This window comes from Melozone crissalis, unplaced genomic scaffold, assembly GCF_028551555.1.
Source record: "Melozone crissalis strain CALT ecotype California unplaced genomic scaffold, PUWL_Pcris_2 ptg000231l_1, whole genome shotgun sequence".
Classification (NCBI taxonomy): Eukaryota; Metazoa; Chordata; class Aves; order Passeriformes; family Passerellidae; genus Melozone; species Melozone crissalis.
In genome coordinates this window covers 2,853,255-2,871,978 of record NW_026535993.1, presented here as the reverse complement: position 1 = coordinate 2,871,978, position 18,724 = coordinate 2,853,255, and the positions used below count along the sequence as shown (strand labels likewise).

Genomic DNA, 18,724 nt, shown 5'->3' with positions numbered 1-18,724 from the left:
CCTGGAGGATTGTACAAGTGGTGGTGAAATCTCATTATGCGTTGTCTGGGGTGCTAAGGTGAGCTACTGTTTTCATTTTTATAATTTGTAGTATTAAGTTATACTCACTCCATGAAATAATTATTCATTATATATTCAGACTAAAAATTTTTCTAATCAGCCAAGATGAAAGAAACAAACAAATCTTCCATAATGTATTCATGGCATTCAGGCTGTGCCTAATCAATATGCTACTTACTTTTTACTTTTCTCCCATTTAATGTGTAGCAAAAGTCACAGCAACAATTTTTGGTGTCAGACAAAATAACTATTAAATAAATAAGTAAGGCCTGAATTGATGATTTTTTCTCTTTGTCTGTAGACAGTGGGTGGGAAGGGACAATGGACTTTGAATGGGAGTTCTATGAAATATTAACTTTGTGGTCTCCCTCCAACCCTTCCTGACTTCCCCCACTCTCTGCAGCACAGCAGGGCCTTGATGAGACAAAGACACTGAAAGCCCTGGGGGCCCTGGAGGGCAGCAGGGCTCCTTCAGGCCTCAGCAAAGCCCAGTGAAGGCCCCAGGATGGTCCAGGGAGCTTTTCACACTCAATCCCCTGTGGCAGAACTGGACTCAGCACTTGAGGGCCCTCAGCAGTGCCCAGCCCAGGGATGGTCACTGCCCGGGAAGCCTTGAGAGGAGGGGGTGGCACTGCTGTGCATGGCCAACAGTGATTGCACTGGCCTTGCCCACAGGGGCGGCTGCAGATTGCTGATTGCTCTGCTGCAGACAGCTCTGTTTGGGCAGGGTCACACTTTTGTTGTTGGCTTTGTTGCTGCAGACGCCGATATTCTTAAGGAAATCCCACCAGGACTGAAGGACAGCTGGAGGAGGATTGCCACCCCAGTGACCCCAGGGCAGTGGTTCCTGAGTGCCACAGGCCCCTGTGGCTGGGCAGGTGTGGTGTGAATGTGCTGGGCCGGGGGGTCAGCCCTTCCCCTGGCTGGGCTCCTGCTCACACAGCCGCGGGTGCTGCTGCCTTGCTTGGCTGCTGGCCCGTGTGCTCAACTTCCCAGTGCTGCCTTTTCACCCTGGAGCTCGTTCAGTTCAGCCGAGAGCCTCAGGAGAGGCGTGCTTTACTCCTGGCTCTTGGAGAGACCATTCCTGCCCCCTCTCAGATTTCCTGACAGGCATTTACGGGAAATCAGCGTCAAACCGAGAAAGGAGCCGCTGGGGGAGAGGGAGGAGCCCATGGGGCGGGAAACCTCTGGAGCTGCTGCCCCGGCCACCACCTGGTTCAGCCCATCAAAGCCGCCTCCTCTGGAGCTCTGTGCTCTGGTGCCGGCCTCAGTCCCTGCCCCTCGGTGCCTGGACCCCGCTATTTCCCGGCTGTGACAGCCCAGGCTGGCACTGAGGAGCTCATCCCTGGCCAGCCCTTCCCTGTGGGGCAGGAGCAGCTCCCCGTGAGCACCCCCCATTCACGCACAGGGCAGCTCTGCTGAGCCATCGCTCCCGGATCCCCGCGCTGCTGGGGCCCTTTGCTTTGCCTGGCCATGGATGCCAGGGCAGCTGCCATTCCCATGGGAACCTGCTCACTGGCCTGAGACCCTCCAGGCTGCCCCCAGAGCTCTTCCGCCCACTCTCCCTGATGATCAGGGGGTTTCTGAGCTGCCAAGGCAGCGTCCCCCCTTTCTAACCCTCCACTGCTCACTCACACAATTCAGCCTCTGCCCATCCTGTCGAGGCTCTCCAGGTATCCCAACTGCCCTTCACACCTCCCATCCTCATCCTCCCTGACCCTCCTCTGGCAGAGCCTCTCCAGTTCCACTGCATTCCACCAGCACTCAGGCACAGCCTTCCAAACCACCCACGGATGGGTTTGGCTCCGAAAAATAGATGTAGGCAGCTTCTGAGATCAAAACAAGCAATTTTGGGTTCTCAGGGGTTCAGAAACTCCCATTAAGGAGCATTTGGGCTAAGAAACTGCAAGTTTGGGATCCCTGGGACTCAGTGATTTAGAGAGCTTTGGAGTCCCAAACACTGATTTAGAGAGATTTTGGGCTCTGAACAAACCCAAACTTCAGGCAGCACTGGGGTTGAGAAACACCAATTTAGGGACTTGCTGGCCTACAAAATCCTGATTTGGGGAGTTCAAGCCTGAGAAAAAAACACATCGGGAGATCTGGAAATCAGGGAGATTGATTTGGGGATATTTTCAGATCAGCAAGAACAATTTAGAGAGCTTTTGGGCTCTAAAGAACCAATTTAAACCGATTTTGGGCTCTGTAGTCCCCATTTAGGAAGCTTTGGAGCTCCAAAGCAGCGACTTCAGGAACTTTTGGGCTGAGAAGCATCAATTTCAGGAGCAGAAGGAGAAGCCCTGGGTGTCGGATTTTCGGCTGTTTAGATGGTCTGGGAAGGCCCGAGGTGGCCTTGGGCCGCCCGCGCTCCAAAGGATGAGAAGGGACTTCAGATCTTTTCTCGGTCTCGGTGTTTATTAAATGCTTATCTAAAAGATTTTCTCTGGGCCTGACAGAGTTCTGCTCAGCAGTCAGCCATGGGCACACACTGAGAGCCCCTGGGGCGGTCACTTATCTTTATACTTGGAGTTACGTATACAATATTTATCATTTTTCTCCAATACCTTTCACCCTTATTAACCAGTACACTTTTAGTAAGGTCCAATCCCAAAGTGCCAGCATCACCACAGAAGATGGAGGCCAAGAAGAAGAAGAAGAAGGAGAAGGGCACGCCCCAATTCCTCCATCTTACTTCTCTAGACCCCCCTGTACAGAAATCTTAAACCCTGTATCTCACACTCCAATTAACTTATCCCTTCACCATTCACCCCAGTGAAATCCTCCCATCCTCATACTGATGTCATCTCCCCTGTGGGATCAAAGTCCAGCCACCAGACATTTCTGGCAGCATTCCAGGACTCCCGAGCCCCCCAGGGGTGGTCTTGGTCACCCTGCACCCCAGTCCTGAGAGCTGAGATCCCACACCTGGGGAAACACGGGAGGGGCTGGCACCTACCTGGGACAAGGCCGGGCAGAAGCAGCTCCGTGCTGGGGTGTGAGTACTGGGGGCTCCTCATCCCGGTTATATCTCACCCTGCCTACCCCCGTTCCCACCCCCACGGGCTCCTCCCTCTCCCCCCACAGTTCCTTTCTCGGTTTTACACTAATTTCTTGTAAATCAGTTCTCAGCCTGGAAAGGGAAAGTGAAAATGCCCCGATCGGGGGCGGCTCCTTGGCTGGGGTGGGAAATGTGCGCAGCCAGCGGCCCCTCCGTGCTCCTGGAGCCTCCGAGGGTACCGGGAATGCCCCGGGAGGGCACCGGGAGCGCTGGGATGAACCCCAGGGGCTGATGGCAGACAGGGCACAGGGCTTGAGTTAGTGGCGTCAGAGCTCTGGAACACTGATTTTGGGAACTTTGTGGCTTAGAAATCTAATCTATTTCAGCAGCTTCGGGGCCATAACGGCGATTTCAGGAGCTTTGGAACCGAGAAAATGCAATTTTGGGGGCTTTGGGGCTCCAAAACACCGATTTTGGGAGGTTTCTAGCTCTGGAAAAATAAAAATTTAAAAAATAGGGAGCATCAAGTCTCAAAGAAAGCAATTTAGGGATATTTTGAGCTCAGAAACAACAATTTAGACAGATTTTGGGCTTAGAAACACCCATTTAAGGATATTTTGGTGTTTGAAACACCTATTTAGGGAGCTGAGAAACACTCATTAAGGGAGGATTTGAGCTCAGAAATATCAAATTAAAGAGTTTTTGATCTCCCAAAACAAAAACCTATTTAGGGCATTTCTCACAGGGAGTGTTTTGCTCACGAGGGCTGGAATACAAGTATGGGGAGGTCTGGCAGACTGACTATATGCCAAACCCACCCCGGCAAGTGCCACGTGCCTGTGGTGGTGAGAACAACCACTGGATGACTGCGGACAGACCCTGTGTCCAATGTCACTGCCTGGGACACTGTCCTGGGATTCGAAACGAGTGCTATGGGCACACCGTGCCCCATGAAAGAATTTAATGAGACAATGGTACTCACTGCCAAAACAACCTTACAGACACCTGGCCAAGAAGGCGGCACTGAGTAGATTTATGACATCCACTGTGATGGACCAGCCTCTGGAATGATGGAGTAGGCTGGTGACGATGACAGCGAGCAATGGGTCCTTTCGGGACTACAGCGCCCATCATGCACCGCGGCACCCACTGAGCGCCATTGCAGCCGAGACTTCATCTCCCGTGACGCTCTGCGCACCGTAGAGCGTCTTTATAGCCGGGCCACCCTCTCCAACATGCCCCGCGACCCCAGAGCTCCAGCATAACCCAGTTCCACCCCTACGAGTCCCGTCATGTTCTGTGCCCCAAGGAGACCCATAATGGCTCCCCATATGCCCCTCAAGGGCTTTCCAGCACCAGAGAATCCCTGCAGGTGTCACCTTCTCCTTCTTCTTTATGGGGTCGATCTCAAAACAGCGCCAGATCCGCAGTGTTTCATCAGCAGCTGCTGAGGCCACTGCTGTACCATCAGGGCTCATGGTCAGGTTCAAGATTCTATCAGTATGACCTGAGGAGGAGAAGGAATGTGCAATCAGGGCTGAGCTGATCAGCACATGCACATTTACTCCTGTATGTTCCCATGAGCCCTGCCAGCTTGCATAGCTGTCTCCCCACTGGCTGTGGCAGCATGATTTCAGACCCCAAGCATACACTTGGATCAATGGTATCTCTTCCACAGCCCCGTGGGCATGCCTTACTCCTAGCAGCATGGCCCCGGATACTGTCCTGTATCAGTGATGCTGCAGGCTCAAACCAAGGAGTGCAGCTGTCTTCAACCTCTAACAGCCCCCCCCCCACCCAGGCCCTGTCCACCTACCTTGCAGCTCTGCAACCTTGGTCATTGTTGGATACTTCCATATAACCAGCTGGTTCTGTGCAAAGCCATGGCCTGAAATGAACTCCTTGTAGTTTGTTGACCATAGGATAGAAGAGACCTGCAAAGAGGCAGTAACACAGGTGAGACAAGGTGCATGTGCTGATGCTCACCACTCGGAGGCGAGCATGGTCCCCCTCCTTCCCTGTGCCTCTGGGCCTGAGGAGCCAGCAGCTCTGTGGAGGTGTGCTGCCAGAAGGTGTTTGTCTCCAAGCTGATGTTCATCTCTCACCTGGGAACGGGTATCAACAGCACTGAGGCAGGCGCCAGAACACATGTTCCAGATGCGGATATGTCTGTCACTAGCGCCACCTCCAGTGGCTAGAACATTCATCTGCCATGGGCACCACACCATAGCCTGAGAGAGGAGAGTTCATTTTAAAACATTCAAGAGGCAACCTGCACCCAGCCAGTGCTGCATGCCTGCCTTGCACACACATATCCGCCCTCTGGCAGCTCTGTGCTCACCTTGACAGCACCCTGGTGCTGAGTGAAGGTCTGTACAGGAGAAAAGTTGCCACCCCCACCTTGGGTGCATGGCCAGACGTTCGCCAGACTGTCATTGCCACCACTGGCCAGGTAGCGGCCATCCAGAGACCATTTGAGTCCGCACACCTCGTGTGTGTGGCCAGCAAGGGTGGCCACGTGATGCTCAGCCACTCGGACATCGTGGTGATGGATGTGCCCAGTCCGTGCACCACTGCAGAGAGAAGAGAAGGCTTGCAGGGTCAGGCTGCACATTTTCACCCAAATCCATTTTTGTTGTTGCAAGACTGCTATACCTGCCACTGGGTTTCAACCACTGTTACCAGCAACACAGGTCTGTTGGTGTGAGTGAAACACCCACACAAGCTCTTTACAACTTCAGCACAAATTGCAATACAGGAAAGAGGCCTTCTCCTCACAGCCCCAACAGATAAGGCTGAGTAAGAATCCCAAGCCAGGACAAACTTCTCTCTGCCATCCCTAACCCATGCCACACATAGATTGAGGGATAGAAGTTTGCAACAGCTGGAAACTGCCCTTGACCCACTGCTTTACCTGGAGAGGATGTAGCTGTTCCAGCTGAGGGTTCCCACACGGACACAATGGCTGGTAATGGTTCGGAAACGTTTCTGCTGCTCAACGTCCCATAGCTGGAGAGGCAAAGCAAAAAGTTCTTCAGAAGAAACCCAATCCTGTTTCTATGCCCTAGGAACCTCACTGCACAGGCTCTGGCATTCAGCTTTCTCAGTAAGGGAACAGAGAAAGTGTGTCTCTCATGACTATAGCACAGAAGGTAACGCTACTTATCAGAAAACCCCCAACCCAAACCCTGCCTTGCACACTGGGCAGTTCCACCCCACACCAGGGAAGACAAGTCAGGTGCATGGCATCCTTCCTCTGTCAGCCAAGGTTTTGTCCCCAGTTCTGTCAATGCCTAGAAAACACCTCTAGTTTTACTCCTGCATTCACCTGAACCTCAGCACTACTTGTGCCAACAGCAAGGTAGTCTCCATCTTTAATCCATGACACAGAGGAAATGTAAACATCTGGATGCTCCATCTGCAGCAGGGGGATAATCTCCCTAGTAGCGTGATTCCACAGATAAACAGTGTTGTCCAGAGCCACTGCCAGGAAGTTCTGGGAGCTCCAGTCTATGAGATTCAGATCTACAATTTGAAAGAGCAATGCAGGTCACACCATGCTTGGCTAGAGAGCCCTGCCCTTCACCGGTGCTGCTGCAGCAGGTGTGGGTGCACATGTGCACATACACACGTACAGGCGAGGGGCAGCCTTCTGAGTGTCACTATGCCCAGCTGCTGGGGCCAGGTACCCTGCTCCAAGGCATCTGCACAGTGCCCTAGACCACTGTCCCTGTAAGGCCACACAGGGACACTCCAGAAGTGGTCTGTGCTAGCCTGGGTACACAAAATAATACAGACAGCCCAGTTACACTCTCCTAGGAACAGCAATCCAGTGCAGAATGTTCTGGATGCCCAGCACTCAACCCTGTAGCCTACTTGCAGTAGTTGTCGCAGATCTCTGGTGCATCCAAGACCTGGTCTGACTTTGAGGGAATATATCTGCTCTTCTTCCTGCTGAATCCATTTTCTGACTGTAGAGCACTTTCAGGTTATTCTGATAGCCTGTGTGCAGGGGAACAGGTTTGTTACCCTGAGTTGGTTTCCTCCCAGCTGAGTGCTGCTCACCCAACTAAGAATCCCTTGGAGTGAAAAGAAAGTCCTAAGAGAAACACTCACAAGCCTGCAGTGCACTAAAATCACTGGCAGTATGAACTGCTGAACAGGGATGAGCTACAATTTCCTCATTCATGGAAAAAAATTTAACAAACACTTGGGTTTTTAATCCCATTATATTTAGTTGCAGTTTAAGCTAGAAAGTGCACAGCAGAGAGTTTGATGCTCTTACAGACTTCATGAAGGTTTGGAACCTGCAGTACAGGTGACTGTCACCGACATCTATTCATAAAAAGCCTTTCTTTAGGATTTTTCCCCCTTCTGAGAAGCTGGGGCCTAGCAACAAAATGTAAATAATGGTTATCTGCTGCTGTGGAATGCAGCACGTGGATGTGTGATTGGTCTCCTGTGGATGTTTGGATTTACTGACCACTCACGGCAGCGCTGTGTCTCACTCTCTGCTGAGACACAGCCCTTTGTTTATTCATTCTTTTTCTATTCTTAGCTTAGCTAGCTTCTGAGAACTTTCCTTCTATTTCTTTTAGTATAATAATAATGTAATATATATCATAAAATAATAAATCAAGCCTTCTGAACATGAGGTCAAGATTCTCATCTCTCTCTTCACCCTGAAGACCCTTGCAAGCCCTGTAACAGGTGACCAACTGGCAGTCATAACAATTTTGCTAAATAAATTCACTGTAACTGTTATGCCCTCTCTCGACCTCAGGAACTTTAAGAAAGGAGACTCCAGCCTGTACAGCTCTCAGAAACCAGTTGATTTCTCCTGTGACCACACACAGAGCCTCTGTGTTGCTGTTCCCCTGACCTGATCTCTCCTGCTGCTTCAGCCCATACAGACCCTGTATCATACCTTCTGGAGCATTCTGTGGTTTTCCTCTGAGGTGGAGGATCTTTGCCTCTTATACATCAAAACCATTCAGATTCACTTCCCAGGCTTTCTGTTGCAAAATCACCCTCAGTGCAATGCAATTAAAACAACTCCCACACTGCAATTTAAACAGACACCTAAGTCCCCTTCTCTTAGAATCTGAAGATGTTTGACTGTGCTGCAAGGGTCAGTCACACAGAGGCAGGTCAAAGCAGTTTTTCCTCAGACTTTCATACATCGTCCTCCTCACATTTTCACACAATGGCAAATTCAGTGTCATTGCCAGTGGGAAAAGCCACAGCCACAAAGCGACCAAATACTCCATAAACAGATTTCAGAACACAGTGTAAAACATTCCAGAAGTGTTCCCTGTGGAGACATTGTCCTAGAATAGCTGCCACCAGCAGTTTCACTTTGCATAGGCTCACAGCTTTGTGTTTTTGTTGCCTGCTACATTTTAAAGCCTCATTAGTCAAAAGCTAAATTTTGCTACCAGAAGCAGCATAGGCTTGGAGTGCATGGCAGTCTCTACAGCTTCAATCTCATCCTAGCGTCTTGAAGCCCAGAGCTGCAAGTAGTGATGGCTGGGACTTGTCAGTCCCGTGTGCCCACTTGATAGAACCTATAGTTTACTGCTCTGTAAAGGGGCAGGAAGGAGTAGCGGTTGTTGAAGTAATTGTAACTTAGCAACATGCTCACCTTCTTGGTAGGGGAATCCTCAGCAGGGTCATTCTCTTTGGTTAGGAGGAAATTTGCCGTCTCCATCTGCATAGTGCTGCGGTTGGGAATGTAGCGATCCCCCCCAGCCTTTGTGGGGTAGCTTTGAATTTTGGATCCAGATTTACCTGCATTCACATATGCTAATATTGTCTTACAGCTATTTAACAGCCTGTATTAGAGCTTTCACAGGAGCAAACCCAACACTCTTCCACATCACACCCACCAGACAAGTAGGACTCTGAGGTCTCATGCCACCCAGTCACAACTAACTTATATTTTCCTCCCTGACACCAAGTTGGTTGGGGACTGTGTGGTGCAACTCCTTGGGTCTAGTGAAACAATTCCAGAGTCCAGAGAAAAGGGGAAGATACAAAAATGCTCACAGGATGTAAAGCTGTCAGCTGACAGTCCCGCCCACACTCGTCCTAGCATACAGCTGTGCCAGCAAGGCTCAGCTGGGCGAACAGCAGCTCGCCAGCCCCAGTGCTCAGAGCTCTGCCCCTCATGCTGGCAAGGAGGTGGGTGGCTGTCAGGGGCACAGCCCACCTCCTCCTGCCTGAGCAGCAGCCGGTAGGGCAGCGTGGCAGGGAGCCCAGAGCCCCATGGCTGCGGACAAGCAGCCTGGGCGAGGCTCCCGCACTCAACCTCTGCCGCTGGTGGCCGGCGCTCACCGGGTGTCTTGGACGGCGTCTTGCTGGAGCTTGTGGGAGCGATTGGCCGGCTTCATGGGCGACACGCCGACGGGACTTGGCCCGGGGCCGCTCTCCTTGGCTTTGCGCTGCCATCGCGCAGGCGGCGCGTTCGGGATCAGCGTGTCCAGCTTCAGCAGCCCGTGCACGTCCGCCTCGAACAGGAACTGCGCCATGGTCCTGCGGGCGGGCGGCGTTAGCCGTGCCCACCGGCCGGGCTGAGCCTACTCCGACAGGCCCCGCCGGCCTCCCCACCACCGGACCGGCAACCGCTCCGGCCGCTCCTCCTCACCAACAGACACCCCCACTCTCCCCAGCCGCTCCTCGGGACACTCCATCAGCCGATACGCTCACCCTCCGCTCCTCTGGGGTCCTTGATCAGCCGGCATCCCTTCCAGCCGCTCTTTGGGGCTCCCTCCGATAAGCGACATTCTCCCTTCCCCTGCCCGCCTCACCACAGCCTCCCCGCTCGGGACTGCGCCTCCAGGCTGCCTCTCCGTCCCTGTGGCACACTCACCTCCGCGGCGCCGCCGCCGCTCGCCCGCCCCACAGCATTTTAAACGGCGGGCGGATGGGGCCCCGCTTGGCCGCTTCACACCCAACGGCTGCGCGCTGCCCGGCGACGGCCGCGCGACGCAACGCGATTGGCTGAGCCGCGGGACGGGGCAGGGCGCTCCGCGCGTGCAGTGAGGGGGCGGGACCAGGAGCGGGACCAGGGCGGGGCGTTCTTGCTGGGGCGGGGCGATCCGGACAGGGGGCGGGGCGGCGCAGGAGGGACCAGGCGGGGGCTCGGGGGGAGCAGGAGTTTATGGCGGGGTGCAGGCGGTCGTGGCTGCCCGCGGCTCCCAGCCACTCATGAGCAGGTAGGACTGGCTGGCGATGTCGGTGCTGGACAGGCGGCCCCCGGCGTGCTCCGGCGGCGGGCCCGCCTCACGCCGCGGACCAGGCAGCACCTCCAGCAGGCAGGGCAGGACGGCCTCCTCCGGCGGCTGCTTGTTGAAGGCGCTGGCCTGGGGGGAAACACGGAGTGGACGGGGTAGGGGCTGCCCTTCGAGCTGCCCCCGGGAGCAGCTGAGCCGCCCTGCCCATCCACTCACCTGGCCGTGCTTGCTGCTTTCCTGGAGGAAGCTGCCCAGAGCATGGTGCAGGTCAGAAACGGGCGGCCAGAGTTTCTGCTTCACATTGCTGGGTACGGAGGAAGGGGCATCGAATTTACCCTCAGACTTGAGGTGCCCTAATGCCCCGTGCAAGGTGCCCAGGCTTGGTGCTGGACCTCCCCGCCTGCCCCCCGGTACAGCCCTTTATCTGTAGAGGGAGGGGAAGGTGCAGCGCAGCCCCAGGAGCACTGCTGAGAAGAGCAGCGGCACCACTGTAACACTGGGGATGAGCCAGCCTGCATCGGTGGACGAACGCCGGAACTGTAGCCCTTCCCAGACCCACCATCTCTGAGCCCCTCGCAGCCCCCTGCCCCGTGCTCCCTTCCCCATTTCCAGCACTCTCCGCCTCTTGCCGTCAGCCGTGTGGCTCCTGCGGCCGCAGCCTCCAGCCCTGCCCCTTACCTGCATTGGCCACGGCATCAACCACAACGGGTTTGGACCCGGCGCTCCAGCTGCCCCGGTACCACGGCCCGCTGGGCTGGGCCCGCACCTGCGCAGGGTAGCGGGAGCCTGGCCGCAGGTCCAGGACCTCTTTCCTCGCTGCTCGGGGAACCTGCAGGACCTGCGCGGCAGAGCCGAGCTGAAGCATGGCTGCTGTGGGCTGGCACCAAGGGGCGGGTCCCGCTTGGCCCGACCCCGCACCTGCCATGTGTCAGCAGCGGAGGGGGGCAGCGCTGCTCGGGGTATCCTGGGCAGGCCTTACCTTCCAGTCATGGCTGTTCTCCATGGCATAGCGGACCTGGTAGTCCAGCTGCTCTGCCAGCAGCTCCAGGGGCGGCAGCCACTGCAGGCTCAGCCGGCCCAGCGACACTGTTGCCTGCACAAGCTGTGGGGCATCTGTGAGCACTGCTGGTGTTGGGGATAGGCATTTGTCGCTCCTGTGAAACGGGACACGGGACACTGTGTCCCCTGTGAGCCAGGCAGGGGCTGTGGTGGCACTGGGACTCACCGGCCTGGTGCAGCCAAAAGGGCTCCTTGAAGTAGCTGAGTGTGGGCAGCATGTGGGTCCTGGTGACATTCACCAGGACAGAGATGGCACTGCCAGCCTTGGGCTGGAAGGTGCAGGCATAGATGCTCTGTGCCCCCCCGCTCACCTCCTCGCACTGTTGCCATGCATCTCCCCTGTAGGAGGAATTTAGGAAATACAGGGATCAACTTTTAAGGATTATGGAACATAGATAGCTTAGATAATAAAAGATTGTTTAGCTTAGAATAGAGTGTTGTTAATTTAGGGAAGCTTTTAAGTAGAAATGAAAGAACTGTCATAATAAGAATGAAGCTGTGAGAGGAAAAGCTGGGCTGCAGCCCAACTGGAGCCTGCAGGCGCTCCAAGCTGTCAGCCTGAAGAGGCCACCTGCAGGACAGAAGGATGAAGATGGAGAAGTAGTGAGGGGATACTTTGTTTCAGCCCGAGTGCCAATAAAAGTCTAAAATATCCAGAGTGTTGTAAGACTTCCTTCCTTGCCAGGCTGTAGCTGAGTGGACAGTCCCTTTCAGAGGCCCAAAGAACATAGTGAGGTAAGCAGCTTTGCTTACCTGAAGTGTGGAATGTTATAGGTAAAAGTTAAATTAAGTTAAAATAGGATATAGTTCAATTATATTGTATTAATTATGTTATATTATTTGTATTATGTTAAAGGGGGGGGGGGCTTATAAGAATGTGCTAGAAGGGTCCAGGGTTTGGTGAAACAGGGGTCTGATGGGGCAAGGAAAGGTCGAAGAGAGATTGGATGAAAGATCTGACCAATCATTCGAAGCCCTGCAGAAACGATTGGTCCAGAATGAGCAGCGGTAAAGACCAATGAGAAGCCTGGAAGTGGACCAATCATCATGAGGATCCAAAATGCACCAATCCTGGACTCAAGGGGAGTATAAATGTGGGGAGTTCATTTGGGTTAGGGTTCTTCTTCTTTTAGGGTACTTGTTGTTTGGGAGAACCCAGTGCACTTGGGGTGAGCGCACTGTTTTAGTTTTTGGCTTGCTGTGTGAGTGCCTGGGCTTATCCTGGGCACTCCGTTCCTTGTAGCTATTTTAATAAACGAGAACCTCTTTCTCTGGAGAAAGTTTGGCCTCGTTCATATCCGTAACATGGAATGCCCGTGGGAAGCTGTGAGGCTTCCGGGTAATGAATGCCAGGAGATGAGCTCACATTCAGGACAACACTAGGAGGCAGATGTGAAGTCCTTTCTGGGCCTCTTGTCTTGAAGATGTCAGGGTGATCAGCAGCAATCACCATTTGGTTCCCACCCTCCTCTCACTATGTCACCTGTGGTATGGAATGGCATTCTCACAGCAGCATCTGGCCCTTCCTCCCTGTTTCTCTTTTCCCCACTTTTCAGCCCAGAGCCCCAGGGCTCATCTGGGCCAGCTTCATCCCCCACGGGTGTATGCAACCACCAGGGCCTCCTGCAGAGCCCCATTCCCACTCTGCTGCCTCCTTGGCCTTTTCCCACATCTGGGCCAGCCTGCTGTTGCCAGCTGTTGGGCACACACCCACAGCATATCACACCTGTCAGGGAGCAATTTAATGGAGGAGCCCCTGCTAATCACGGCTCACCAGCCCGGCACTTTTCCCACCCAGCTGGGGCTCCATTTGGACTCCATCTGCTGGGATAGCCACTGTGAGGGACTGCTCAGGGCCTGGATGCTCCTTGAATGGTGCCCACGGGCCTGATTTCCACGCCTCCCCATTCCTCCTACCCCTAAGGCTGCCTCAGCCTTCTAAACACAATTTTTCTTACTCTAATGGCTTCCTGTGCTTTACTTCATACTGTAAGCAGGAGTACACAGTTTGGATTGTCTTTATTGTAGAATTAATAAAAAGAAGTTGGAAGTGCTGCTAGAGTTTGTCATTTCAAACTTGAAGCAGCTGCAAAAAGTAGAGAAGCTTTCTGTGCAGCTTTTCAGTGAATTTGAAGTCTCCTTCCTCTTCACTCAGTTTCAGCATATCTGTTGATTTTCCTTTGCTGTCATCTTTTAAGCTTCATCACTTGTCTGTCGATCTGTAAAAAACCCTGTAAACCCAACACAAATTTACTATCCTTTGTATTTTTGTATTTTTCCTCTTCTGGAAAAGCTGAGACTCCTGTGATCTTCTCCTGTGATCTAGACTTTGATTCCCACCTTGGCTCTGGCTAAGAACAGAACAAATGGAATTTATTACCTGCTAGTAAGATCTGCTAGCAAAGATCGCAGTTAGAACTAAGCATGATGCTTCTCTCCCTCTGTTGAATACACATCTTTGTGTCTAAGCCTGGGGATTTCCAGGAGCACCTGGGAACTACTGCCAAGGACAAAAGTCTCACTCTTGCTGGTTTGGACATGGATGTTTGGTAGGATTTTGATCTACATCTTCAGTGACCTACAGGAACTGGATCTTTGACACAAAGTGCCTTCAAGCAACATTTCTAAGTATAGTGGGCAATGAAGTCCAGATACTAATGAGTTGTGGTTTGCTTGAACTCTGTGTAACATATGGTACAATATCCCAAAACATGTTATTTTTGAGTGTTTCAGGCATTTAAAACTCAGGCTTATTCTTGTCAACGCTTTTCTTTCCTCCCTTCAGAAATCTGCATGCCCAGGTACTAATTTCTTTCTCAGTTTGTTGACAAGTTACCACTCAGACAATACTTGTTTCTTGACCCAGAGATGGGGCAACTGTCACCATTAGGCCGGACGTGACATACACACGTGATCAGGGTGCAAGAAGAAAAAGGGTTTTTTTATTCTGCGTGTTCTCCCGCTTATACACTCTTACCAAAGCGTGATCTTAAGTCCGCCGCTGGCCTTGGCTCGCAGGTGGCCATCAAGCGAGTGTCCCGGGAGCGCATCTCGGAGTGGGCGCAGCTGGTGAGTGAGCGGGGCCAGCGGGAGGAGCCGGCGGGGCGTGCCGGGCGGGGCTGAGGCGAGGCCCAGCAGGGCGGCAGCCGGAACGCTGTGAGGGCAGCGAGCGTGGAGTGAGCGGGGGCCGCGCAGTGCCCCGGGCCGGGCCATGGCAAGCCGCGGCGGGGCCGGGCAGGGGCTGCCCGAGGCACGGCGCAGCATCGGCCCCGCTGGCGGCATCGCCGTCCCCCCCGTGCCACTGGCCACTATATACATTCATGAATGAGATGGGGCATCCGAACCAGTGTCGTGAGCTATTTATTCAACACATCAGTCTCAGTACATTGTTAGGACAATGGAGACAGATTATGTTAACAGCTCTCTGATCCAAAGGAAATGCCAAGGGGGTGTTACATTACAGCACAGCATAAAGCCATCTCAGCCTAGGTTTCAGCTAATGACACATAGAGCAAAACATATTGACAAAAATTCTATCCAATCATATGAAACACACGTAATGGTAGTTAACACAATAGCTCATTCATGAGAGACAAAGCACAGAGACTCATTCATACTAACCTTCTAAAGATATCCATTAAATAACCTTGTTGCAATCTATAAAGACAGATTACAGAAGTCTATTGTGCTATTTCTCACGTCTGCTCTACTGCTTAGAAAACTTTTTGCTGTATTAGCAATGTTCACAATTCTACTGTCAAAAGCCTGCCTTTTTAACCACTTTTCTAAAAACCCTCTAATTTTATGAATCCCAGCACCCCCGCAGCGCAAGGGCGCCCTTTTGCCCCTGGAACCGGCGCTGCTGTGGAAGGTGTCGCAGCCTGGCTTCCGCGGCATCGTGCAGCTCCTGGACCAGTTCGAGGTGCCCGAGGGCTTCGTGCTGCTCATGGAGCGTCCGCAGCGCTGTCAGGACCTCTGGTACTTCCTGCACGAGCGGCGGTTCCTGACGGAGCCCGTCGCGTGGGGTCTGCTCCGCCAGGTGCCGGAGGCCGTGCGGCGCTGCAGCAGGTGCGGCGTCCTGCACTGCCACATCAAGGCTGAGAACCTCCTCGTCACCTGGCTACAGGTGAGGCAAAGCTCATCAACTTTGGCTGCAGCACGATCCTCCAGGACACGTTCTACACCCGGATGTCAGGTGAGCCCAAAGCCCCAGCCGGGCAGCAGAGGTTCCCCCTTTGCTGGAAGAGGGAGGGAAGGAGGGAGGGAAGGAGGGGGAATCCTTCTTCAGCCAGCTGCAGCCAAGTTGCTTTTTGGCAGGGCAGGGGCTGGCTATTGTGGAACGGGAGCTGGCTGGGAGGGAGGGAGCAGCATGGGCCTGATGAGCTGCCCCCGTGTCCCATAGGAACGCCGGAGTACAGCCCACCGGAGTGGATCCTTTTTGGCTGCTCCCATGGCCAGCCAGCCACCATCTGGCCCCTGGGTATCCTGCTCTATGAGCTGGTCTGAGGGCACCTTCCTTTCCCCACCAACGAGGACATTGTCCGGGGCCAGCTCTTCTTCCCGCCACAGGTGTCTCAAGGTGGGGATGTGCCTTCAAGGCACGAGGGGAAGAACGGGGTTGGGAGGGGCAGCTGGCACATAAGTGTCCTGCTCTTGCAGCTGGTGAGGAGGTGGATCTCATGGGCTTAGCTGGAGGAGATGGCACCTGTGCCTCTGTGCTGGTGTCCTCCGCAAGAGAGGATCGATAGAAAGCTTTTGGGTGCAGCTCTGAGCACTCCTGGTGTGTCCTGGGCACTGTGGAATGTGGGAGAGCATGGACAGGAGCCTTGTCCCGCTGAGCGGCGGTTTCTGGTTTCTCTCCGCAGAAGGCCAGCACCTCATCAGGTGGTGTATCTGCATGGGCCTCACAGACAGGCCATCACTGGAGGACCTTTTTGAGCATTCTTGGCTGCAGGAGCCCTTCCTGTACCAGGAGACAGCAGAGATGCATCCCTGTGCACAGTAGGATCCAGGAGCCCAGCAAGTAGCAGCGGCACATGACTCATGGCGCTGGAAGAAAACCCCTGAGCGTTTCCCTGCAGCCGCGGCGCGGAGGAGAGAGTGCAGCCAAGGAGATGCTTCCGCTGGTCCCCACGAGCTGTGGAGGGAACTGCTCCGTGCTGCCTGTCCCATTGGAGAAGTGGTGGCAGTGCGGTGAAGGTGCCACGGACTGGGACAGGGGAAACGTTCCCCTGCAGCTCAATGGCATCGTGATGTCCCCGCAAGCTGAGGCACAGCTGGCGTGTTCTTCTAGAGCAGGACGTGGAGCTGGGAACACCATCCTGGAGCTGGGAACACCATCCTGGAGCTGGCCGCTGGTGGGGCAGAGCCCAGTGGCTTTGGCTGCGGCCCCTGCCTGGAGGACATGCTTTGCACCCCGATGCAATCAAGATGAGTCCCCAGCCGGCGCAGGGGCGGGGGGATGCTGGTGCTTCCAGGCAGGGCAGGGCTCTGCCTGGCCACATGCCGGAGGTTCCCTGCTTGGCGGCGCTGGGGAATATTAATTTTCCCGCCGGCAGCCAAGCTGCTTTTTGGCGGGACACGGGACCAATATTGTGGAAGGGGAGCCGGCTCCTGGCCTTGTTGACAGCTTCTGCCAGCCAGCCTGGCACGGGCTGAGGCAAGGGCAGCCAGCCTGACAGGAGCATCCATCCATGTGGATGGGGGGCGGCACAGGGGACGGGTTCCGAAGCCATGCCCCAGCTTTATGGGTGGGAAAGGTGGGGATTTTCCCCACCCGTGGACAGATTTAATTCTCCCATGGAGTGGTCAGACCACTCAGGCCCGTGAAACAGTGACAGGCTTTGTACTTTTTCTTGTTTCCAGGTCTCGTTTTGAATTGACTTCCATGCAATTGTTCTTTGTTTTTCCCAGGAGGATTACACCTGGTGCCCAGATGGGGAAGCACCTGCAGCGTCTGTGGAGCGCGTCCAGTGCCAGCGCTGCCCCAGGGGCCACGGTCTGCGGGGACAGCCCCTTCCAGAAGGATGAGGACCTGGTGCGGGATGGGCTCCTCCCCTGGCAGCAGCTCTCCAGAGGTGGGCACCCGGCTCCACAGCTGGGCTGGCAGAAGGGATCCGGGCAGGCGGCAGCAGGCACATGGGCATCCCGCTCCTGCAGCTGCTGAGGAGGTTGCTGTGCCGTGATTAAGCAGAGGAGGTGGAATGTGGCCTGCCCCGCTGCCCTTCTCTAAAAACAGAGAATGGGTCGGGAGGTTTGGGCTCTGAGCACAGCCAGCAGCCTGGCCCAGGCACAGCCATGATGGGACAGGGGCACAGGAGCCTGCTGCGACTGACCGTGGCTCTCTGGTTTCTCTCCGCAGGCTGCCAGCACCTCATGCCATGGGAACGGCCCCGCTCAGCCTGCCAGGCTGGGAGGGCTGGAGGGCAGCCGGTGTTCATTTGCTGTCAAAAATAAATTGGGATTTTTTTGTCATCGTCATCCTCGGAGCATTTCTTTCATCCTTTTCCAAGCTTTGGCCTCCTGTGATAAATGGATGTGATTAGTTCTAACAAAATTGTAATTATTTCAATATTTTTGGAAAATAATTGGAAAGGTATATGTGATTAATGTTATGAAACAAATGAGTTTCTTTGTAGATGATACCTGTGGGAAACAGGATACAGGAGATTGGAATGGCCTTGATGAGCAAAATTTAGGAAGCCTTCCAAGTCAGAATTGGCATCAAGACAAAGTTAAGACAACTCCTAGGACAGGATCGGCCATGACATGAATAACGCTGGGACAATTCCAGACAGAGAGTCTAAAATAGTGCTCTTATCTATAAAATAATGAGGCTTAATTGGAGCATAGTGCTCACTTACATAACACAGGATTTGGGGCACAGGCACAACCTGTCAGGTTATTCAGAGGACAGCGAGGAAGACTGTCGGCCTTCCTCCAAGAAGAGCACCAAAGAGCCAGAAGCCCCCTTAGCCCCAGGGGGAGCATGCGCTGTGTGTGTGTGGTGATGCAGATTTCAGGAATTGGAAATAGGAGGAGATTTACAGGAAAATATTGATGAATATGTATTAGCACACAGTATATAAGTTGTGTTTGGATCCTTTTGCCTTTTGCATGTGAGGCAGGGTTGGAAGACATCCCCATACCCCGATCGATTGGTTTTGCTTATGCTTTATCTGAACCACTGCCAAATTTCTTTTTGTAACTACTGGATTCTATTTGATTGTATTATTTTATCTCAGTAAAACTGCTGCTAAATTTTAAGTTTCTGGTTTATTAAATTAGACATATGGGACCCCATATATAACATCAGGAATATGACTTAATCGTTTACAAAACCAAAATGAATATTATTCATCTAAATTAACAA

The 18,724-nt window shown here is 53.6% G+C and overlaps 1 protein-coding gene and 1 pseudogene across 1 annotated transcript; one reads left to right on the top strand and one right to left on the bottom strand.

Annotated features, from left to right (window-relative positions):
- The window catches only part of LOC128949415 (cell division cycle protein 20 homolog), a 33,315-nt pseudogene extending 23,727 nt beyond the window's left edge, over nucleotides 1–9,588 (bottom strand).
- Nucleotides 9,589–13,314: 3,726 nt separating this feature from the next.
- LOC128949413 (serine/threonine-protein kinase pim-1-like) lies at nucleotides 13,315–18,362 on the top strand. The gene is given in 8 exon segments (XM_054294276.1): nucleotides 13,315–13,341; nucleotides 14,335–14,421; nucleotides 15,179–15,464; nucleotides 15,467–15,547; nucleotides 15,755–15,931; nucleotides 16,218–16,353; nucleotides 17,266–17,389; nucleotides 18,225–18,362. Coding segments are annotated over 8 exon segments (1,056 nt in total).
- Nucleotides 18,363–18,724: the final 362 nt, after the last annotated feature.